Source organism: Aptenodytes patagonicus, chromosome 1, assembly GCF_965638725.1.
Source record: "Aptenodytes patagonicus chromosome 1, bAptPat1.pri.cur, whole genome shotgun sequence".
NCBI classification, from domain to species: domain Eukaryota; kingdom Metazoa; phylum Chordata; class Aves; order Sphenisciformes; family Spheniscidae; genus Aptenodytes; species Aptenodytes patagonicus.
Window position 1 is genome coordinate 15,976,160 of NC_134949.1, and position 24,910 is coordinate 16,001,069.

General features: G+C 39.6%; 1 protein-coding gene across 1 annotated transcript in view; it reads right to left on the reverse strand.

Annotated features, from left to right (window-relative positions):
• Positions 1 to 4,742: 4,742 nt before the first annotated feature.
• LRRK2 (leucine rich repeat kinase 2) overlaps positions 4,743 to 24,910 on the reverse strand; it is a 74,459-nt gene continuing 54,291 nt past the window's right edge. Inside the window, exons 36-51 of the mRNA XM_076328866.1 lie at positions 24,349 to 24,495; positions 24,004 to 24,195; positions 23,141 to 23,287; positions 22,709 to 22,809; positions 22,344 to 22,534; positions 21,325 to 21,485; positions 20,339 to 20,509; positions 18,355 to 18,455; positions 16,952 to 17,146; positions 15,736 to 15,929; positions 15,376 to 15,448; positions 14,359 to 14,543; positions 12,832 to 12,984; positions 11,866 to 12,074; positions 8,528 to 8,602; positions 4,743 to 6,603 (exon numbers count right to left, since the gene is read on the reverse strand). Of these exons, the coding sequence (XP_076184981.1) occupies positions 6,482 to 6,603; positions 8,528 to 8,602; positions 11,866 to 12,074; positions 12,832 to 12,984; positions 14,359 to 14,543; positions 15,376 to 15,448; positions 15,736 to 15,929; positions 16,952 to 17,146; positions 18,355 to 18,455; positions 20,339 to 20,509; positions 21,325 to 21,485; positions 22,344 to 22,534; positions 22,709 to 22,809; positions 23,141 to 23,287; positions 24,004 to 24,195; positions 24,349 to 24,495 (2,417 nt within the window). The 3' untranslated portion in view covers positions 4,743 to 6,481. The remainder of the gene's footprint in view (positions 6,604 to 8,527; positions 8,603 to 11,865; positions 12,075 to 12,831; positions 12,985 to 14,358; positions 14,544 to 15,375; positions 15,449 to 15,735; positions 15,930 to 16,951; positions 17,147 to 18,354; positions 18,456 to 20,338; positions 20,510 to 21,324; positions 21,486 to 22,343; positions 22,535 to 22,708; positions 22,810 to 23,140; positions 23,288 to 24,003; positions 24,196 to 24,348; positions 24,496 to 24,910) is intronic.

The window sequence follows — 24,910 nt, forward strand, 5'->3', positions numbered from 1 at the left end:
TGTGGAGAGGGGAAATATCTTCCTTTAAGTGGCCGGCATTGCTGAAGGGACAGCGGATGGGCTTTTGGTCCTCTGTCAGCAGCACTCGGAGAGGCCTGGCCGGGGTGAAGAAGGTGTCAGCCCTGTTGCATGGATGGTTTCCCCACAGAAAGGAGGGCTGGGGGGCATGTCTGAGCCCTGGTGGCTTGTCCCAACATCTGAGGTGGCCTCTCTTAGTCCTGGAAGATGAACCACGGGTGCAAATGGAGCACCTTGGGGTCAGCACCCACTTAGTTGAGCCCCAGGGCATCAGCCCGGCTCTTCTTCCTTGGCCCACCCGTGGACGTAGCACAGCAGAGTACTAAGATTCAGAGCAGTGAGCTTCAAAATGGCAAAATTCACGTGAGTTTTATGTGGGCATTCATCAGGAAATGCTTATGATAATGTAAGAAAACCGCTTGTGCATAGAACTGGCTTCTCCATACGTTTGCGTAAGGTGTGATGCAAACCCAGTGGGGTTCAGTGGCATCTTCCTGGCCAGTGTGCGCAGACCTGTTGCTTCCTGGCCTGATGAGGGGCAGAGGGGCAGGCACTGGGCAGCTGTGGGCAGGATGGGCTCATTTCGGAGGGTGATGCACCTCCTTGGAGGAAGGTGCCAGGGGGACAGATGCTGCCAGAGGCAGCTGGTTTGGGCTGCCCTGTGTGTTGCCAGCCCCCAGAAACACTGTTGCATCAGGGTGGGTGGCTGGGCTTGACGTCCCTCAGCCCTGCACGGCCTTTGCTGAGAAAAACTGAACAGGTGTTTCCCCTCTTCAGGCTGCTACAGACTTGGTCAACGAGCAGCAGTGAGGGAGGGGAGCCGTGCTGTGGGGCCAGGAGGTGCTAGGGACAGCCACAGGGGAGCTGCCGGTGTGTCTGCTGGCAGCTTTGTCAGAACAAACCAACCCAGCGTCTGCTTCGCAAGCTGCAAATGCTGCTGCTGTTCTTCCAAGGGCTCACAGCTGTGCAGCTGCTTTTTTTTTTTTAATTTATTTATTGTGATCTCTGGTGGTAACGGTGTGAAGCTGAGGTTTCTGACCCTCAGCCTTAGCTCAGTTGGTTTAAATTCCAAATTGCAGAGCCCAGGAGCCCAGTGGGTGGTGGCTGATGGTTCTTGCTGCCTCGCGGAGAACAGGTGTTTTCAAGGCAACTGCCAAGACATCAAGGCAAGAAAAAGCAGAACTGAGCATCAACGAACTAAAGTTAATGTATTTATTTGCAGTGCAAAGAGCTGGGTGCTTCCATTGCTGCTGTATGACTTTCTCTCTACAACATAAAGGCTTGTCCTGCCGTGCTGTATCCTCTTGGCTGATGGTCCTGCATGGGCTGGGCTCTGCAGGAGCTGATGAAACATGGAGCAGGGGAAGAGGTGGCGATGCTGGAGGTGTGTGACCCTGTGAGCTGAGTCACTGTGCTCCTGTCACCGTGTCGGGCTGACCCAGGCTCTGCAGGGGAGCCCAAGGCCTCTCCTTTCCCTCTGTGATTAGTTCTGGGTTGTCCTTCCCTTGAGAAAGGATTTAAAATGGGAGCTTGTCACGAAATATTTTTTTCCCTTTGCAGCCTCATGACTAAACAGGCCTATACAGAAAAGAGACGGGGCAGAGTGAGCCTGGCCTCGGGGTCTTCCTTAGCAGGAGTTGTGGCCTGTTCCCTCTGTGGAGCCTTCCCCTAGACATGGCAGCCCCTGGTGCCCCCTCCCTCCAGCCCACACCAGCACCTAGCAGGCGCTGGTCCCTGAGCCCTTCCTCCCTGGGTGGGTGGTTTTACTCTTGAGCGGTTCAATAAACTACTCCAACTGCATGAAAGTCGGCTGGTTTGCTGCTCGGTGGGGAACCAAAGCTTTTGTTGATTTATGCTGGGTTTTTTTTGGGGGTGTGTGTGTGAAAATCAAAGCAACACAGAAGAAAAGGAAAAAAAGAAAAAGCCTTAACTTTCTTTTACTTTCATTTTAGTTTTAGCAGAATTGTATTAAGCTAGTTTTAAAAAAAATTACTGTTTGTTTTTTTTTTGTTGAGCTATGGGTCTATCAATTTTAAATAACTTTTTAAAAATAATTCCATTTTATTGCTCAGTCCAAATAAACCATGTGAATGGTAGGTACCAGTCAGCAGAAGGTCACTGCAGGGAAAAAAGTTGTTTCACAATTTGATCATTCTTGTAATTTTGTTACTTAATTGAACAGGACCTAGTCTAAATATTGAGGAGTCTTACTGAGGTGTCTACAGCTACGGGCACTGCTGTCTTCACACAGTACCTGCACAGCTCACAAATACAGCAAAGGATGTTCTTGAAGGTGAATGCTGGAAATTTCACGTGCCTTGGCTTCTAAATTTTTGCTAAATTAAGTTTCCCTTAGCTAATACAACAATAATACATCTGGTGGTTCCCTCCCCCCGCTTAAACATCATGAATTTTAAAATACAGCTATGCAATAAGTATGATTCTCAGCTTTCATGTGATTATGCCACTCTGTATTTATAAACTAATAAAATTGTTATAAAGATACATGCCTACCTAATAAAAAATAAAACAAAAAAGATTTGGAAAAGTTAACAAAATGGTACACTGGCCAGCCAATAAATGTAATTTTTATTTATACTTGTTCAAAGGCCTTGAAGAAGGTTTTATGTAAGAGACTGTGCGGGTCAGTAGTCCTGGGATGAGTTCATAATACGGATGGAGAACTAATTCAGACAGAAAAAGCAGAACAACTGCTAGTTCTGATCGGAAAATTTAGTTCCCTTAAGACAGGTAATGGAGCTGTTTTCAGATTTCTTAATGAATGACTTAAAGGGCAGAAAATAAGCGAGAAGAGGAATTGTTCATACGCTTCTCTACTTGAAAGACTGATACAAAAATCTGTATGTCATTGCCTTCTCCTCATCCACTGAGCCTCATTCTTTTCCCTTACTACTTGCTCACATCTCTGGCATCTGATGAGTTCATCACAAAATGGATTATGTGCCCTGCTCGCTCCAGGTGGATGGGTATGGTTATTAAGTGGCAGTAATGACAAATGCCTGTGTTTGGGGATCAACTCACACCCAGGAGGCCTCGTTCTCTCTCCTCCATTACACGTCTCAGTTTTGCCCCAAAGTGGTACATAAAGAAGTAACAGGATAATAATAAGGGACACCAAAGGAAGTATGAGATTTCAGAGTAAGAGGAACGGCAGTATATAATACAGAAAGTCCATGAAATCAGGCTGTATAACTTTTTTACAGTGGGATTAACCATGAACTGCTTGTAAAAGAAATAATAAGGTTAAAATTAAGGTACAGATGAACCAGCTCTATGTCAGAGCAAGCAACCAATAAAAAGAATGACCCTAATTAAAGGCAATAGTGCAGGAGGGGAAAGGTGCTTTAAAAAAAAAAAAAAATCAGTATCTAGTCAAGCATTCAGCTCACTGTACAGCTTGTCTCTTTGTCTTTAGGTCTAAACCCCAGTAGCCTTTAGCCACACAGTTCTGAGGAACATGGGATTAATTACACGTTCCAGCTCAGGTGTTAAATCACAGCCAAACCGTGCTGCTTGTTTCCCATGAGCAAACAGGCTCTTTTTTGAAGTAAGGATTATCCTTCTGTTTTCAGGTGCTGGATGTTATCCTAAGTATACAGGAAGCATTACACCCAGTAGAGCTTATACTCTTACGTGATCACATCCTGCTGGTTTCCAAACAGCTCCACTAAAACCAGAGGGAACACAGTGTCATGGATCTTTTTTTTCCCCTCTTTCCTTATAGTTTGCCAGTAGACACGTTTCTGGGAAGAGGTTTTCTTATAGCACGGGTTTAAATGGTTGTTGCACGGAAGTGCTGTTCTTCCCCTTGGTGGCATGTCCCAGCTGGGAAGGGGATGCCAGTCCCTGAGTGTTTCTAAATTGGACCTGCACACTTACCGCCTGCCAGCTTCTGGCCAAACAATTTTGCAGCCACCTCCTTCCTCAGCCTTCCCACACTCAGGAAAGAGACAGATGCTGAGGGCTGTCCACTTTATTTGACAGGATATGCCCTGTCACTATTGTCTCCAAGAAATGCCACGCTTGGCAGACAGGCAGCTGCGCAGCATGAGCTGAATAGGGCTCAAGACGGCCAGAGATGCAATTCTAGACTATATCAAATGGCAAAGAATAACAAGAAGCACCAACGCAGGATCTTCTCCAAATCTTTTCTTACAGTACTAAACAGTATTTGGGGAGGATGCAGCTGGATCACTGTGCTCCATATGAAGGAGTGCTGTATTGCTAAATAGTCACAGTGGGTTACCACTGTTACAGAATTTTACACTCTCACCACTGGTAACAGTGGCCAATTTAGTCAGGTCTGTAATGACCTCCTGTCTTTCCTTTGGTCGCTATCGTTTCTCTCGACCTTTGCTATCCATGTAGTACCTAACATTGTAGGCCCGATTCAGTCTGCAGATCATTCTTTTCCAGAGAGTCTCGGAAGAGGTGACTAACGACTGCAAGGACAGTACTGCTCACACGTCACCTCCCATCTCTGGGAAAGGCTGTGAGGAACACTACGTAGAAGACAAACTGGGGAATGGAAAGGGGCTCAAGACGTGCACTGTGAGACAGAGAACAAGTGGGAATGCAGCTGTGTCAACACACCCCACAGAACTGGGATCTTGCATCATCCTGATGTAAGGGATTAAGCTCCACAAAAACTGCACACAAAAGCTCCTCCTTGGAAATTCAGCGATCAGAAAGTAGACGACGTTATTAACAAAGCACAGTTTTAATAAAAACGTTTAAGGCTTACATCTCAAAATGACTTATAAATAAACATAATCACAATACATGTATTCTATTTTTTTAAAAAAGTATTCGTTATAAGATAATATATATTTTCTGAGTTATAAAATCCCATATAAATAGCAAATTATTCTCAGTATGCAGATTACAAGAATACATAAAACCTGGGGTGTATATCTGAAAGGAATCCTGAGTACGCACTCAACAAATGGCAGAAAACAGAACAATGATACATAATATCAATTTTTGTTGATTTAATATCAACAAAATATCAGTATCATAATTTGTTGAATTAATCAATAATTGGACATAATAAATGCTGTTGTCCTAGTACGTAATTTCTCCAAAACTGTAAAAATGGAACTGAGAGAACTTTTTGGTTGCTCAACCTTGTTCAGCTCCATAGACTCAGGAATGGCTCTGGGTATGCCACTCCCTGAGATTTCAGGAGCACCCTATAGATTCTTTCGGTATCAGAAAATGACATCTGTCTTCTGATGGACAGAAATAAGGCACGCACTTACTTAGAGCAGGTCAGTGCAGGCTGTAAGAAGCAGCTTGGACTTATAGCCAGAGAGCAGCAAAAGGCATCTCTTGAATGAAGATGTGTGGCAACAAGTTCTGGTAGTTACATGCAAGAGGTAGCCGATTCTTACACTCCTCAAGGTTCCCCTGCTTACCCCCAAAATAACAATATAAATTAAAACAAGAATAAGTGGAAACATCGCACGTTAGAAACATCAAAGTGAAAGTTCCCTTTTTTTTTTTTTAGATTGAGATAAGCAAACCAGCAAGTTGGACTAAGAACTAGCAGTCTGGCTGCAGCAGCATGCTGCTTTCTTTGGGGTACAAGTTGTAGCAGCATTTAGATCAGAGCTTTCTCCCTGTGTTTTCTCTTGGCTTTCCAAAGTGAGCTGTACAACAGATATACGTGAATGGTAATGTTCATAACAATGTGACTGCATCTCCTAGAACAAGGCAGACTGCAGTACTGCAAGAGGACACCAACTTGCAGAAGCCTGTCGGTGTATTTAAATTCTGAGCTATTTTATTACTGTAGCACAACTTTTTTTTTCCTGATCATAACGAGAAAATGTCAATTATTCATGGAAGAAATTAAGACTATTCTGCCTGTTGTTTTCAAGGAGTAATGTAGTCATATGTTCCTTTAAACACTGCTATTTAAAAAATACAATGTTTTCTTTCATGTACTCAGGGTCATGAGCTCTGACTTATTACTAGAACATGAATCATCAGAGCAAACTCATACACGCAAGCTGCAATAAACACACAGAGGCTTAAATTTTGCTTCTTTTTACAGCGTCAACTCAGTAGAGATAATGAAGTAAATAAGAGCCATTTATAGTCTCCTGGCTTATTCCCAATTTAACTGGGATCAAAAACCGGATGAACAATGTTGTACTGAAGTTGAGCCATAGTTGCTGAGAGCAGAACTTCACAAGTAAACAACAGATGCGTGATAACACTTTAGATTAGAAATTCTCAACAGTTTTCTGTCCTTTCAAATATTAGAAATAACTTATCCTTCTTTTTTCTTGGTATCCTATGAATACCAACTGCCTCTCTCACGGCAATTTTCTTCCTGGTTTTTGGTTAAAAACCCCAGCAACAAGAAGTTGTAAATATTGCACAGTAAGTTAGGATGGAAGACTAGAAAAGAGAATGGCACTTGCAGGGTGACTTTTCAGTCCAAAGAAAAGCTCTTCATTTTTTCTGCTAATTCCTGTCTCATTTCTATATGTTTTTTCAGGTTTTGCACTTCATGGGGCAGGTTAATGTCCCACACTGAAACACAGGATTGTAATTCTGGAAAAAAAAAAAAAAAAAATTGGAAACTGCAACAGAGAAGAATTATTGCATAATTAGAAGTGGTTTTGCTTATCTGCTTATTTTTTTAATTACTTGTAAATTGTCTCAATGAAGCATGATGCTTAGGACCTGGAAGATAAGTTATATGACCCTTTATGTGTGAGGTAATGCAGTTATGGGTTACAAGCTGTTTGTACTTGCACAGTGATTTGGATTCCAGTTCCTAAACTTAAAGTATACAATTTAAAAGCACTTGAAAAACCATTTCTGGTGCCTGTGGTCCATAAAGTACTGACCTGAGCTATAGCTCATGCTAGTACTGAGGTGCCTGCATAAAATTTCATCTGTTTTCCCAAGCAGATAGACCCTAAATGCTCACAAGACTCAAAACCCATTCACTGTTACCTAAAAATGAAAACTGATTTCAGAAGGTAGTGTGTATACTGGGAAAAGGCCACTTCTTCAGTCTCCCTTCATGCAAACAACTCTTTATTCATGGAGAATTCACATTGCTTTCAGTGGAATAAGGATAATTGAGAACACCTGCATGAGTAGAGGCTCACAAACTAAGGCCCCAAGGTTTCTGGGAGTCTCTGATTCCTCTCTGTATAATTAATGGCACTCTTAAATACAATAAAAAGGCTAAAAAGGCAATAGGTGTTCTTATGGTAATAATCAGGGAATATCAGAATATAAAAACCACTGCTGTAAGTTTGATTCTTATTTTACGCTAGTCAGCTCATCTACACTTGCCACCCTTAACTTCATACTGTCATTGCCACATTTTTAGTAGTCACTGAAACTGGGATGAGATAAAGGTGAAGGGCATTGATCAGAGCGTCAACTGTAACTGTTCTTAGAAAAACCTAAAGATGGAGATTTGCTATCTTCCTATTCTAGTACTTCATTATCCTAATTGTCAGGAAGCTTTTCCTGATATCTGACCTAAATCTCCCTTGCTGTAATAGAAACTGGTTAGTCCTTATCCTACCCACAGGGAATATGCAGAAGTCTTTATTCCCTTCCTCTCTATTTACATATTTGAAGCCTATTATCGTGTCCTCTCTAAGCTTTATTTATATTAACCAACTTAACTTCCTGCCACATTTCCTCACAGGTTGCATTTCTCTCCTCTGGACTATTCCTAATAGCCCAGATCATTCAGCAATGTCCCAAATGGATACGCTCCTCCAGCAGAGGCCATATCAGCACTCAGCAGAGTGTAAGAATTAGCTCATGTCTTAGAGACACCACTTTTCGATTGGTGTGAGAACAGTGTTTGCCTCTTCTGCAGCAACGTGACACGGTTGACTCATGTTCAGCCTGCAATCAATTATAACCCTTTTTCTGCAGCACTGCTGTTTAAGCTGGTCATTTCCTCATGTTGGTACAACGGATCATTCCTAATTAAGTAAAAGGTCTTGCATTTGTCCTTACTGAATTGTATCCTATTTCCTTCCAGACCATTTGTTCTATTTGTCAAGGTCAATTCTAATCCTGCCCTCCAGTGTGCTTGTGGCTTTGTCTTAGCTGAGAATTGTCTGCAAATCTGAAAAGCACATGCACTATTCCTTCATTCACATCATTCATGAAAACATTGAGGATTCCTGGCCTAGCACAGACCCCTCTGGAAATCCATTTGATACATTCTCCAATTAGACAATGACATTTACTCTCCAAATACAGTCTTCCAGCAAATTATATTATATACTTCAAATAGTGGCTTCCTCTGATCCATTTTTGGAAGTTACTGTTAGTTTTTATGAAGCCCAGAAATGCAAAAGACAACAAAAACTACTAATGATGTTTCAATAAAATTATATCAAACGATGATCATCAACTCTCCAATCTCAGAGGGCAGTCAAGCATAATAATGTCTACTCCACTAATAATACAAATTAAGAAAACACGGTTCAGGTACCTTTGTGATATTTGTTGTCTTCGGTGTCACTTTTATAGCAGTATCCCAAAACCAGGACTGCATTCTTGAGACTCCCTTTTTCAAAGAAAGAAAATGTCAGATTTTAATTTTAATGGGAACTTTGTAATTTAAGTACAGAAGGAGTAGACAACCTCATGCCATTAAGAGGACAGAAAGCAGAGTTCAGTCAACCGGACCCTTTATTCAAAATCATTAACCATGAAAAACCCAGACATGAAAACAATATAGTTCACGTCTCCATTTAATGTAGGGGTTTATCAGGGTTCAAAGGCATACGCACTGGATCAGCTGGCCAGCCTGTTGAACAAGCCCAAAAACAAAGCACCCTATTATATGCCACAAGCAGAGGTAGCAGAGTCACAGGAAACAGATGTCACAGTGAAGGGATAGGCTGCAAATGAAGTCCCAGTGCACAGCAGAAACACAAAGTGCCAGTAATCAGTTTGGTTATGAAAAAACCAAAACAACCAAATATCATACAAACTGATTAAAAGTGTTCTCAACTACCGATGGCACGTAGGTAGGAAAAGAGAGTTAGCAGGGAAGAGAGTTAGAAATAGGGGATGGATCATAGGAAGGCGCCTACTGAATAATGCAAAAAAAGACTAAGAAGACAGGAGTGGTTGGATCACAGAGGGGTAAGTTGAATGTGCCAGTGTTTCAATATCAACTTCCCACTTATTCCCAACAAGACATGTTTATAAATTTCTTGCAAGATAGATAGAAGCTGTTAAGTGTTCTCCTGCCACAGCAGCTCCCTGTCCTACTGGCAGCGCAACGAGGGCGGTGAGCCCTTGGCTGTACGCTGGTAGAAGAATACAGGACCCAGCCTACATACCTGGGTCACGGATCAGGCCAGGGAGGGAACAGCCCTCTGCGTGCAGGCACCCCAGCTGCAGCACTGTGCCCCACACCTCTTCATACATGAAGTCTTACACACTCCCCCAGGGAGATGAGGAGGGAGTTTCTGGGGTATGAGTAGACTGGAGCACGGCTTACTGTGAAAGCCACAGTCTTAGAAGTTTTGTGTGACCACACTGCAGTGTCCCCCCTCCGATACGTTCCTTCTGAATCAGCAAACATTTCTAGTGGGTCCCCCAGGATCTCTGCAAGGTAGAGAGAGATTTTTCCTGCCCTGTGGAGATCTGCAGTATATTCTCCTTTGATATTGATGTAAATCTGCTTATGGTAGATGAGGGCTGGTGGGAACCATACACATCTTCCATGCTCAGATTTTTCATCACTATTTTTTTCTGCAACCAGTCCTATCCATATTCCATAAAAAAGTGATCAGAAATTAAGTATAATGTTTCTTATTCAGATGAAGGTCCTTTCTTACTATACAGAAGTCTAAATTTTCACTTGCAAAATGAACTACAGATTTAGATATAAATCATTCTCTATGATAAGTCTCATGTCTGTTATAAGTCAATGTGTTAGGTGAGAGAACTAGAAAAAGACATTATATTTCCATATTCATAGATGAACTACAGATAAAATTGATGTTTCAAAGTCTGGCAATCTCTTTTCCCTGAAATATTTAAATCTGATTGACATTATATATTTTAATCTTAAATGAAACTATTTAATACAAAAATATTTCCCTCGATCTTCTCCCATTTCACACAAGCAATGTGTTACTATTGAAGAATTGCTCAGCAGCCTCAGTGCCATTTTCACTGAATCTGTGAAAATCCCAGTAAAAACAAAGTCTTTGAATTCAGGAAAAAACCCAACCCTTATAAATAATTGCTGGGAAAAACGATCAAAAGAAAAAAGTACACATCAAACTGCATGTATCAATCTTACTTGCCATTCTTGAGATTTGTGCAAACGCAGCTAAACTCTTTCTCCTGAAGTATTAACTTTTCTATACATAAAATTTTGATTAAAAATGTTGAGGTGACTAGAAACAAAGAATATGAGACTCAAGGCTTTTTAAATCACACTGTATTATTCTATACGATATACTTTCCCTATCAGTGGTGACAGTAATAAGTGAGGCAGAAATTTTGTTTTCATAGTAAGTTCTTTACAAAATGCTAAAAATAAAATGTCCCTTTGTAGTACTAATATTGTAGCTATCAGGACTAGAAGGACTGAAAATGCTGTGCTAGTGAATCTGGACACTATAGCTGGCACTCTTAACAGCTGAGGACTGAACAGACTCTACAAACTTGCTGTCTCAGACAAAGGCAAGTCAGAGGAAGATGGAGGTTTTTTGACTCATACAATGCTGTCAGCACTGTGAGATAACTGTAGTCTATGGATACTTCTGGTGCCAGAAAGGAAAAAACCAGCCCCCAAATTAAGTTCATGATGGTAATGAGGAAACATCCGCAGCCTGGAACTATGAAGTTTGCTAGCAGGATAACAGTGTGTTTCTGAGTCCACAACAACAGCTTCAGAGTCTTTTTTTGACAGCAAACACACTTTAAATCACACTGACAAGGGAACTCCAGAGGTTTTTTTCAAAACACAGTGGAAGGTGATGGGAACCCACATGTTGTGCCAGAGTACTTTTTGAAGTAATGTATATTTTAAACGTACCCACCACTGCAGTACAATGAACTCTTGAGTTGGTATGGCCTTTATTACTTTTGGGAGAGACGCAGGAAAGTGTACAGGTGAAGGAAGTTACAACAGCCAAGAAATGCCCCATACTCAGCTACGCTCCTCTGGCTGTTTGTAATTACCACTGAAACCCCACAACTACTGTCTGCCTACAGCAGCCTGAAACAACTGGCCCTGGTGACAGGAACAGCACATATGTACAAGTCTACACCCTGAGTCCAAGTGTGTAGCACTTTCCCAGCTTTGCTGTGATCTGCCTGTGACCCAAACCTAAAAGAACCATTCTTGAATAAGGATGGGAGAAGAAAACTAGGCAATAAGCAATTAAGGAAAAATTATTAAATCCTAACAAGCTCCACAGAGAAGGCAGAAGCGTAAAACTTAATATGGAGAAAGAACACAGGCAGACACAGATCAAGACGAAGGTTATCGGACAGAAGATGGTGAGGCTGTGCTGAAGCATGGCATAAGGACGCAGTGAAGGTGGGGTGTGTTCATGTGCTGACCAGTGACAAGCCAGGGAAGAGCTGTTGTTTTATGTGGGCACAGGTATGACAGCCTGCTGGTATTCAGCTAACACTGGAGTGTCTGACATTGACTGAAGATGACAGCAGTGGAATAGAATGAATGAACAAAACATGGAAAATGCGAATCTGTTCCTGGAATACCATGCCAAAGAGGAGACAGAAATCCTAAACTTGGCACTGATTTCAAAGTACTCGTCATTTGATGGTTTTGCTTACCTAGCTGAGCTGTTACCATGACTCTAACAGAATCACAAAAGTTGTCTATAACTCGTACAGGACGACGTGTTGATAAATCAAGCAGCAAGATATGTCCTCCTCCTGTCCCTATCCATAGTGCAGTATTTTTCTGCAGGCAAATTGTCTTCACTCTTCCAGAATAAGGCAGTTTATGTTTTGATTCCTTATTTAGTTTTTCCACCTTGTCCCTATGAGTATGGAGAGAATTTGTATTAAAATCTCGTGGCACGCTATTCCACAACTGCTAAAACGACTCTCTCAATACCAGCCTTTTAAACAATCATTCATCAAGACAAGCCGCAAAAGTCTCATGCTAATCAGTTGACTGACTTGAAACAAACCGGGATGAAAACTACTGGACTTCTGAGACCCAGCTAGTCTGCTTCAAAAGACCTTTAAATAGGAGGCAGGTATACTTCTCTGTTCTCTCCCAAGAGAATAATGTCACTGCAAAGTGGGAGGAGCACACCTAGAGCTGCTCCTAACCTCACCATGAAAATGAAATGGACATGGCACATTAAGGGAGAGGAACAATTTAAATGCAAATTAAAATCGCCATCACTGTTAATAAAACTCTGATCTCCTACTGAATCTGTGCACTGGAGAGAGAATACATTCTTATTCAGGGGATGTAGGAAGTAACTGGATGCAAAAGCATTAGTACCCGAAGGACAGCAAAAGACTTTCTTCTTTCTTGAGCAGAGTTAAATGAATTTTCTTGAAATCATAGACAAATTATGAAATATAATAAGGGTCTTAAAAAATTGAGATTCTATATGGGATATTCTGAAGTTCTGGGCCAAAAGAGAGGAAAGGAATTCCACATTTGCCCAAAGAACTGGGCAAATCCCTTACCTCCAGCAGGCTAAGGTACTATGCTAGAGAAGGCAATCTGATATTCAGCTTTCTACGCATCAGGCTGTCAATCTGAAATAAAACACTTACTTAAGAAAATGTACACAGTCTATTAGTTCAGAAAGTTTTTCTGTCTTCTTGTCCCAGATTTCCACAAAATGGCTGTTTTTCTTTGCCAAGTAGATGGATTTGTCTATTGCTATTGAAATAATGTTTGCATCACTGTAAGCGTTATGACAGAACCTAGAAGAGAGAAGAACTCCAGTTAGACACACAGAAAATATCTAGTAGAAAAACTGGACTATTATGAGTGGGGTTAGCTTCCCTCTAACTTACAGAATCGTTCAGCCTTAAAACCAAACCAGGCTAGGATACAACTGAAAGGGTTTGCTACAATCTTCCTACAGTTTGACATATATTCTCACAGTAACGGAGTTATGCTGATGATATCCCCGGAGGTGCAGTAACGCCCAAAACCTATTAATAAATCTTTCTCATCTATCTGCAAATCACATATGGTCACATCACAGCAGGGCAAACTCCACCTTTCTCCTGCCGCTCTTTCAATGTTTGGAGACACTCGATAGTTCTCACAGGGCCCACAAGACCATAAAGGGTCACTCAACACAAAGATGGCTAAGCCTAAAAAGCAGCAGTGAGATTTAGTTCACCTTGCTCTGCTCTTGTTTCACTTCAGCTGACAGCCTTTTTGACTATTTTCCTCTACATACGAATTTGTCTCTCATGCCAGATCTGTGCCTGCACGTATCAAAATATTATTGGCCCTGCAATTTAACAGCATTAGCTTATTTCGCTGACTCTTCAATTCATCTTGAAGAACAGCTCAATATCACAGGTCCCTTATAGCAGACACTCAGTAACACTGCTACTTTCCCTAATGTTACTTGGTTTTGACAAGTTTATTTTCAAAACCGTATACAGTTTTGCCTCTACAAAGTTCAAATTATTCCTGTGACATATTTTGCATCTTACCATTGAACTGCATTTTACTGAAGTTTTAGTTTCTTGCTCTATATTAACACATTATTTTCCAAAGCAAATTAATTTCCCAGAGTAATGATCTCTACTAGCGTAAAATCAAAGACTGCTTTCCCTGCTCAGGAAAAATTCCCCTTAACTCCAAAAACTTCAGTCTCTAATTTCTAAATAATGAGAAGTCAGCAATCATACATTATTTAACTATACGGGGCAAAGATATGCACACATATCATACAGACAAACATGTAAGGACAAATACTATGCTAAGTATGTGTGTATAATTCTAAATAAACTAAACAGGGCCTGGACAAATGCAATTGGGGGAGAAAAACTGATCAGTTGCATTTATACATTTTCTGAATAGATGACTTCATAAATCCTTTATATAGTAAAAATGCATATCCCTTGCTTAAAAGCAGCAATGAATACTTTAAACACTACTCACTGATCTTGTTTCAATGCACACTGTATTCCATCAGCATTATGGAAGGAAAAGAATGGAAACAAGAGAACTCAAAGCACGAGCTCTAGAACAAGACATTACATCAAAGTACTGCCAGAAGCCTTCAATGAAAACAACAGAAGAGCCAAGTAACACGATTTGTAAAAAAAACTTACAGTTGACTTCTCTTTGTTTCAATGAGCTTTTGAACAGAGAAATCACTAGTTAAGGCAATGATCTTTGTTCCACAGCCTCCCCAGATTATATTTTTTTCAGATGAGTATGAGGATTCGTTTAAGCACATCAGTGGTGTGCTAACATTTCCTATAGTTAGTATCTTCAAAGGTGTAGCACCTTTACACTGCAAGAAAAAATATACTCTCCATTAGAAACAAGGAATACACAGACACTTGTAAACTGTTAAAACAAGGCCACACAGCCTGCTGAATTAAATTTACACAGCCAGATTTTCTGCACCATTACGGTATCGTACCAGAATGTTAGAGACTGCAAAGCACTACAGTCTCATTACAGATGTCCCACAGAAAACAGCCTGTGTGAGCGGAAACGGGACAGAGCTGGGACTGACACTTTCTGTAACCCCTGGCGCAGTTCAAGAACTGGATAGAAAGTCACATCCATATCCTGGAGACATCCCACACTGGACCATATTCTGGTTCTGCAATGCATTGCAAATCCATAACTGCTCTAAATTGCATATGGTCAGGAGCTAACCCTCAGGAACCAGCTGATATAAGCAGCTCCCAGCATTTCTTTATCTTTATCTGGTCTGTGAGCAGAACTCTGACCTACAGAAAATCTAAACGACGTTGTCTTTTTGAAGATATCTGTTCTACGAAAATTTAGTGTGAAGGAGGAGCTATAACAGCAATAAATAAAGGAGATTAAAACTATTAGAATATTCTTAATAACAACCATTAATGTCACTCTCTAGTCAGTTTGCCAGGCCTTTCAAAATTGTATAATGAGAAATAATTTCCCCCTCTTAACTCTATTGGTTAAAACAGATATTGTAAAACATGTGCAGTTTCTCTAAGACTGCAGTAGAAAACTACTTTTAGTTTTAGAGAAGCAATTAAAAAATAAGCTGCATGAAATAAAGCTACTATTTGTAGTTGCTTTACATATTACTGATAGTATTTTGTAGAACAGACAGCAAAGAACAAGTCTACCTTTACTGCTCTGTCTTCAAAAACCGCCAGTCTGCCATCAGCTGTGCCTACCAAGAAGAAATTCTTCTGTTTGCTGAAATAAAATAAAATAATGAATTCTAGAAATGCCTTAATCAGGTAAGAAAAATTTAAATGAGTAGCCTCTGGTATTTCAAGAGTTTCACTGAACACTAAAAGCAAATTTCCTGTGGTCAGGAATGTCGTCTCCAGTTACACAGGGTGCAAAATCAAGTGAAAGTACAGGCAAAATAAGCAGCTGTCTGAACAAAACTGCATGAGCGTACAGATGTCATTTTCTGAACATCTCTGTTTAGTCATACTTTCAAAATGTAACTCAAAATATTTAAAATTCATTTATACCTTTGCTTTGAAAGAGAATTACAGTATAAACAAGTGATGGAATCCGACATTTTCTGCAGACGATGCCTTCTTGTTTCATCTTCTGTGTTAAGTGCCCACAGAGAACCAGACTGGGTTCCTGCTACAATCCAGTTTTCTTTCTCAATAGGAAGGGTCACTAAGGCCAAACTTAAAATTTTACTATCTGCGATATCCTGAGTCAGAAAAAAAAGAAAAACAACCTGGTTATGATTTCAGTAAGGGTAAATGCTAGTGAATTGCTGGTAATAAAAATAAAGTACAATCCTCTTGGACCCTGGACAGACCCATGGCCTAACCTCCTCATTAAGAAATCTAATTCCCTATTAGCAGAATACATCTCCAACTGTACCATCTATCTTCAATGTGCTGGGAGGGACCCCTCGAACAGTACACAGGAAAATCTCTAAGCTGAATGCTGAAAAAAATATTCTCTCTCTCTCTAGTCTAATGAAGGTCTCAAAGCCATCAGAGAATTAAGCAAATGGAACTACACTGCAATATATGTTCAGTTTAATTGCTAACAAAAAAGTACCGGTCTAATACTTCTTTTTCTCATTTTAGTTTTACAAAAATAAGCCATATAATTTATACCAAAGCTACCAATTCAATGGTCAACAGATGGCAGACGGAAATATAACTTAAACAACTTAGATGATGAGTCACACTCAGTTCTGGCACACATGTGCATCACAGCACATCAAGCCTGAGTAAAACCTTTTCCCTTTTCTGATGGCACAGGACTGAGATATACAAAAAGCAAATGAAAAGAGCTGGAGGGTATCACCCAAAGTGACACAAGGAGGTGGCATCCATGGGAAGAGAGGAACTGTTAAGAGACTAGCTGGATTGTTAGGGGAGGTAGAGATACGAAGGGTTGTATAGCTATTACTCTTTGTTCTAGCCTCCGTGCTAGAACTAGCTTCCATCTGAGGGGAAGAAAGAAACCCAGTAGTGGAAAGACATTATTATGAGAAAGTTCAGGCTGGATGGCAGGAAGAGAGGAAAAAGCAACTGCGTTTCTGCTTCATTTCATGGATACAATGATAACTCACTTATGAGCAATCTTTGTTCTCTCAAAGCTTAGCTTTCCAGAAGTAATATCCTACTGTTAAAATGCAATTAATTCTTCTGAAATACATCTGGGTGCCAAAAAATTAGAATAAATGGCAATTTATTTTTCAATTTTCCCACCTACCTCACAAGTATGTCCATCTGTATTTAGGTTAACAAACGAAAGTTGTGCTTTTTCTGTGTTTCCATTGCCTATCCAGACTCCTGCCTTCTTGCAGCTTTGATTGGCAGCTACCATGCACTCTGCTGTGGATGTGCTGGGTATTGAAACATACCTCATCAAACAGATAAGCTCTGCAGAATTCAGGATCTCATAAACCTACAAAGAAAGACACAGCATGCACATGATAATAACAATGGCTCGTGCAGTGATAAATAAATAACAAGCAATGGGTAACAATGTTTTATGGAATATGGACATAGTATCTCAGCACGTCTGCTCATTGGTATTACCACTATTAATGAGCAGTCGTTGTACACTGAGCACCTTTACGTTGACTCTTATTTTTCTGTTAGAACTTCAGGAAGTCAATGGGATTAAGGCATGTTTGAAAATTTCACCCATTTCAAAGAGCAATGCAATGTGTGATAACAGACAGTAGGTTTCAGATCCACACTGCTGTTCTTCCTCTCACATGCATGAACAGTGTAGGCTAACCGCACTGTGTCGTGGTTTAATCTCAGTCGGCAACTAAGCACCACGCAGCCGCTCGCTCACTCCCCCCACCCGGTGGGATGGGGGAGAGAATTGGAAGAGCACAAGTTAGAAAAACTCATGGGTTGAGATAAAAACAGTTTAATAATTGAAATAAAATGATAATAATAATATGATAATAATAATAATACACAAAACAAGTGATGCACAGTACAATTGCTCACCACCCGCCAACCGATGCCCAGCCAGTCCCCGAGCAGCGGCCCCCCCGGGCCAGCTTTCCCCAGTTTATGTACTGAGCATGACGGCACATGGGATGGAATGTCCCTTTGGCCAGTTTGGCTGTGCCCCCCTCCCAGCTTCTTGTGCACCTCCAGCCTTCTCAGTCGGTAGAGCATGGGAAACTAAAAAGTCCTTGGCTAGTGTAAGCATTACCTAGCAACAACTAAAACATCAGTGCTTATCAACTTTGTTCTCATCCTAAATCCAAAACACTGTACCAGCTACTAGGAAGGAAATTAACTCTATCCCTGCTGAAACCAGGACACGCTGATACTATATAACAAAGTCCTTTTTGCGTAGCTCTAGTAAAGACCATGAAGTAATCAGAATCCTGTTTCGCTACAATCACTATACAGCAACACAGAGAAAACCAGCAGGCTAGAATAAATGGTTGGTAGATTTCAATGAACAGGTTCTCCTGGATGGCAAGAGCAGGCAATATTCCGTAGCTGTTTCAGTTCCAGAAAAGAAGAACAGAAAAACCCCTATGCCTCTTACTAACTTAAATGTCCCGTTCCTTTTTAGAAAGCACAACAACTTCATGGTATCTTCTATCATGATACAATACAAATAAATACACTAAGTAATACCTGTGAAGATGTTGGTCGCTCCTGAGGGTTTTCCTTCAAACACTTTTTAATTAAATTTTCAACTTCAGGCCAGGGGGCACATCCATATTCTTTGACAGGGTCTAAAATGTAAAATTAGATAACTTCTTAACCAGCCTTTACCATAGTTCAGAAATGAGAGTTCTGAATAACTTTCTTCTTGTTTTAAGAATACATCCAACTTCTTACAGAGCTGCTCTAAGAAATATCATACTCTTAGGTAAAATGTCAGCATGAACAGCTTGGAATTGCTCATCTGCCATTAAATGCTAGAGCATGAAATGCTAGAGCTAGAGTCCTTTTCATTAAAAGCAGTTAAAGCAAATGGATTTTGCTTTAACTTTTTTTTTAATGTCCCTATACCTGGGACTGAATCACAGATATGTGAGAGTTGTGTTTTGATTAATGCTGACCATTCAAGGGCATGGCACTTCAGTCTGCAGTCTTTTCAATTCCTGTGAACATTTTTCTCCGCATTTATTCTTCTGTGTTTGGGCAGGGTATATGGAATACAGATGAACTTCCAATAAAATGTATAGCAATTTAGATAAACAACTCCACATAGTATTTAAGAGATATGGAAGTTTAAATTCCCACTCAGTGCTTTGAATATGTATCTTATGACTATAGGTGCTGACCTCTCTAAGAACAAATCACTCATGAATAATAGTGCCTGTATTGATTTTCCTTTCAGTTCATCATAATCTGCAGCAGATATTCCAGTCCTACATTAGACAGAGGTAACATTAATGATAAATACCTGCAAATGAACATATCCTGTTCAGCAAATGATGGGCACTGTTTACTTGTAAGCTCAGCCAGCCCCTTTTTTGGTGGAAATATATAAATGATGAGCATGTGCCCAGATGGAACCGTACTATCTCCAGAAACTAATACTTCTGATTATTTCATAGGGCTCATAATACAGAAAATGGCCAAATGGACAGCTGCACTCAAGAGATACTTAGTTATCAGTTCTTTGGATGGCCTCTTTAGGGAGGGGGCTTAAACTGTCAGGGCTATGAATTGGACTACTCTCCTTAAGGAGTAGAAAATGTATGAACTCTCTGTCTCTCCTAATGGAGAAGCCATGCTAGATTAACTGGTACATTTGCTGCCCTTTCCTAGATGGAGTGACTTTTTAGTCTTAAAGAATGTTTCACGAGTATATCCACTATTGCAGGGCAATAAATCAGAACGCCATGCATTAAGCTTGTAGTACTATAAACTTCAACAGCTCTTTACACAGAAGTTGCCAAATACCGAGTTACACTGTCCAGCTAACCACATCACATCCAGCTTGATAACCTGTTTAATCTCCCTTCCAGCAGCCAACAACTACATATTGTAATGGAGATGGAATATGAAGAACGTTACGTAGCTGGGCAGGGACTTCACACTCTTGACAAGTTAAAAGGGAATTCCTATTTAAAACCTTTAGGGATGGCTGCTCTTTTAAGGTAGTGACACTTTTTTTTAATAAGATTTCAAGGGATTTTCTAAAGATTTTAAGATATACAGCTTCTCAATAATGGATTTTTTAATGTAACGTATCATAATCAAAGAACAGAAGTGGAATTGTGTTGATCTTAGTGCATGAAATGCATTATCACAATAATATCTAAGGGTCAAGTCCAGACATGGTATTAGAAGGTACCTTCAGCAACATCCATTTTAGCTAGGTCTGGATAAAATCCCAAGTATACAAAACCTCTATTTCTTTATAAAGTGAACCAGCTAGATCCTTTGAAATTGCAATGAAATTATAACCAACGTGACGTTGAATAGATGCCTATTTCTCACTATTTCAAGACTGTGTGAAGTTAGGAGAAGCTTCTAAAAATTGCCATTATTTAGTCTCCTCCTCTGATCACTGTCAGATACAACATAAAATATAAGAGGTGTTATTTTTGGAGGAGGAAGGACAAATGGTCTGCTTTCATGTTAAAACTTTAACACAGCATACCTGGTAACTTTCCTTGTATTGCTAATTCATCAAATTCATTTGGAAACTTCAAGCCTTCCATTATTCTACCTCCTTCTGTTAAAATGTCATAAAGCAGCAAGCCAAATGAATAAACATCAGCTTGCTGATTGTAAATAACATTTCCTCTGGCAACCTCCGGTGCTCGAAATCCTGCAAATAAATCATTCATTAATAGTTATGATTCATACAAAGCTGAAGCCATCTTTATCCTTTTAAGAACAAACACTTACTAATGAAAATGTCACAGGAAGTAAACCAAAAATGGCACACTATTTCTGGGCTGGCAATAGTTTGCATGTGGCAGACCTCCAAAAATATCAGCAATCAGCATAAAGGAAGGGGACAGTACATCAGTTACAGAGCTCCTGTACCATTACACATAAAATAATTCATTTAGCAATGAATACTGAAAACGAAGGGCAAGTCTGCAGTCTTTACTGAAGGTCTAACATTTAACACTTGAAGTCACACCCTCATGCACAATTTCCAAGACCTAAAGACACTTTTCAAAGTTGTTGAATTGTTCAGTGCTTTAAAATGGATGCTAATATGTTCTCTCTAAGGTCAGGGAACAGTGCAGGTATTTATTGCCTTTAAAAGAAATTAAGACCTACCTATGCATAACTTAAAGTTAAAACAACAAATAATTTTAGCAGTATAATTTCAGTATCACAATAACCATACTAAAAGAAGACAGCAAAAAATCATAATGAATGCACGTAATTTAATTTGTTCTCTTTTTAAACCTTTAGCGTATTCCTTGATTCTTCTAAAAGGAGTTAAAATATGAATACCAAGAAAGGCCAAGAGGTATAAATCTGCCATCACGACTTGTAATATGATTAGGACTACATTTCATGATTTTCACTAGAGTATAGAATTGACTTACTTCTTACAGACTAAATAAAAAACATAATAGCTATTTTTTGACATAAAGCACTGTAAACCAAAGCATTTTTCCATACCTGGTGTGCCTTCGGAGGTTTTTATTCCCATTCGGCAACAATACTGGGCAATGCCATAGTCAGCTATTTTTGCAATAACGGCTGAATTGGGATATAGGGTAAAGAGCAACACATTGTGAGGCTTTAAATCACGGTAGATGATCATTGCTGAATGCAGATACCTATTAATCAAAAAAGTATTTATTGAAAGCATTCATAATTCAGGGATGCATCTATGCACACACACTGAATGCATTATTCCCACAACAGTAGATTGTGCTTTCAAATGTTAAATATTGTGTTAAAAAATGTCAAACATCACCAACATGACACCACTTTACTGGATATTGACTTTAGAATTGTTCTGAAATACTATTTACTGGCACATACACATTGCAGCATTTTAGTACCAAGTCTTATCTGAAGTGTCACTGGCAGTGACATATATATTTTATATATATATATTTTAGCCTGGAGAAAAGGAGGCTCAGGGGAGACCTCATTGCACTCTACAACTACCTGAAAGGAGGTTGTAGCGAGGTGGGTGTCGGTCTCTTCTCCCAAGTAACAAGCGATAGGACGAGAGGAAATGGCCTCAAGTTGCACCAGGGGAGGTTTAGATTGAATGCGAGAAAAAATTTCTTCACTGAAAGAGTGGTTAAACATTGGAACAGGCTGCCCAGGGAAGTGGTTGAGTCCCCATCCCTGGACGTATTTAAAAGATGTGTAGATGAGGCGCTTAGGGACATGGTTTAGTGGACATGGTGGTGTTGGGTTGACGGTTGGACTCGATCTTAGAGGTCTTTTCCAACCTTAATGATTCTATGATTCTATGACCTACTTTCTCTACTTGTTAGCAGAAAAAAACAGGTAAGAAAAGTTTGTGTTATACCTCAGCTAATCAATCATAAAAATACAGGCATTTGTCTGACCCAGGGAATATTCTGATTGAGATATAAGAAAATATAAGCTTTTCATTTGCAGTATATCCTACTTGCAGCTGTATCCTGTTTTTAAAGCAACGTAGGAGTCACATTTACCTTAAGCCATCAGCTACATGTAGAGCAATCCTGTGCTGAAGTGTTCTAGTTAAACTTGCATTGTCTTGTTGAAGCAAACGATCGAGAGATCCTTTAAGGGCTAATTCCATCACCAGCATCCGGGGACGGATTGCAGCAGCCAGCAGAGACACTAAACTGGGGTGATGGAGGTGACAAAGCACTGCAAGCTCCTGTAAATTGTAAAATCAGATGAAATACTGCAAATAGCATAACCTCTGTAGCTCTGAAGTAAACTCAGAAATGTTTTGGAGTGAAGTCTTGCACTTTACTTAAGCTTTTTAAGCTCTTCACTAGGGTTGGTATTCCAAGAGCAGCACTACAGAAAAAAAGCCAGTATTTCTTACCTGTCTTAGAAGCCTGAGGGAAGTATGTTTATTGAAAATCTTTACGGCAACGTCTTCTCCACCATAGGATGCACGGTACACAGATCCAAACCCACCATCCCCTTTTCAAAGATAAAATTGAAAAGAGTATTAAAAGCAAAGGGATATCAACCATTTCTCAAAAAAAATAGCTGAAAGGGTCCAATTTTAAGACGTGTGGATCATCTACTGTGTTAAGCTTCGTGATCAGTAATCTAAACATACAGAAAACAGTGTCCTAGCATACAAGTTAATGGAAAATTCCAAACTCAATAACCTGAAATTCAGAATACCTTAAAAAATAAATTTCCACAGAAAAGAAATCTCTAAAATGTTTTCCATATGTTGCAGAACTGACTTCAATAGATTTGTTTACATAACCTCTGTAAAAAAACCCTACAAAATAATGCTTACCCAAGAGAAATTCAGGAGCTTCGTCAAATTCCAGATCATCGTTGTTCAACATAATATTTCTAGGCAAATCAGCCAATATCAGATCAGGAGCAATCTGAGCTATTGGAACGGTATGTCTTGGTTGATCTGGATTTACCAAAAGGTCACCTAAGAAAAAGAAATGAGACAATTGAAAAAAAAGGGTAGTCATCATTCAAAAGGCACTGAAAGGTACATGGATCTCTGTGAGTGCATATGATCAATGTACCTAAATTTAAATTCATATGTGTGTGTATATATATACATACGCACACACACACAAAAATACACACATATATATATATATGGAACGGAACACTAATTAAGTTTACCATTCAGCTTAATGTATTTTACATGTTTAAGTATTTTCAAGTATTGTGATAGCAACTGTTGCTACGTAACACCACCAAACTAACCAAGAGATTATTTTTCTGTCTATAAAAAGAAATAATTCTGTTAGTATGTAGAATGCCATCATGCCTTTTAAATTAGTATTGTATGTGGTCCAACCAAAATATCTAGTATCAGTTTTAGTATGTGCTGGATTCAATTCCATGAATGAAGTTGCATTATTGGTATCATGACAAAATGATTCTTTTCATTATTGCCATTTATACACGACTATACAGAGTAGCTGCAATCTGTCCCATATTCTATACTTATACAGACAGCACTTAGATAAAAAAAAGAACAAGTTGCTTTTGACTTACACCGTAATTATTTCTTACAGAAGTGAAACGTTTTTAAATAACATGAAGTACCCAAATGTTATAAAGGGGATGTTGTATAATATTTATCTACATACAGGCACACCTCTATATACCTGAAATGGCATAAATATATACCTTCTTCAGCTTTTTTAAGTAAGTCATCAAGTAGTATTTTTTGGTGTTCTTCACCATCCTGAAAGCTGTACAAAGCCCATTTCTTCAACAGGGTTTCCCCTTCACCACATACATCTATATCCAGCAAACCTGGAAACCATTCTTCCATAAGAGAATCTATGTGATCCACAACTTGCCCCAAAAGGATGCACCCTTTAAGAAACCAAGAGAGGGAAATTACAACCTCAGTCTGCCATACTTGTAATTACAAAGCTAAACTCTACATTCCAAAGGCAAAAGCACAACAAAACAAAATGCCAAGCTGCAATCAAACCGGAGCAAAAATCAGGCTCAGGAATAATTAACCTTTTCTGCAAGAAGGTGCCGTAATTTTCAAAAAACTGTCTGGGTTGTTGTCAAATACTGCTGATTCCACTAGACAATAAGCTTCAGGAGACCAATTCAAGTAGATGCCTTGTCTCCAATACATTCTATTAGGACGAAGAGCTCGCTCTAGAAAATACAAAATTAGATTAAAAACCTGATCTCCAATATGAATTTCATATTTTAAAATATTCCGAATAATTCATGGTACTTTAAATATTTAATTATGACTGTTGGTTTATGCCTACCCAAATAACAAACAAAATAAAGGCTACAACTTTGCAGACAGAATAGCCCCACAACAGCTGAATATATGTCAACTGGTGTTCAGTTCTATAGGGCGTATCCACAAACTAAATATTTAATCAGATGGTTAAGTCATGTAGCAGGTGATACATGTAGGGATTACAGAAATGCTTAGGGACATTCAGGTTCAAACAGAGTATCTTAGGCAACATGTGAAAAAAAGTCAGTGATTTACATTTTTCCTCTATCACACACTCGTGAAATAGCAAGATGCAGCTGGAATTCTATGCTGAGGAGG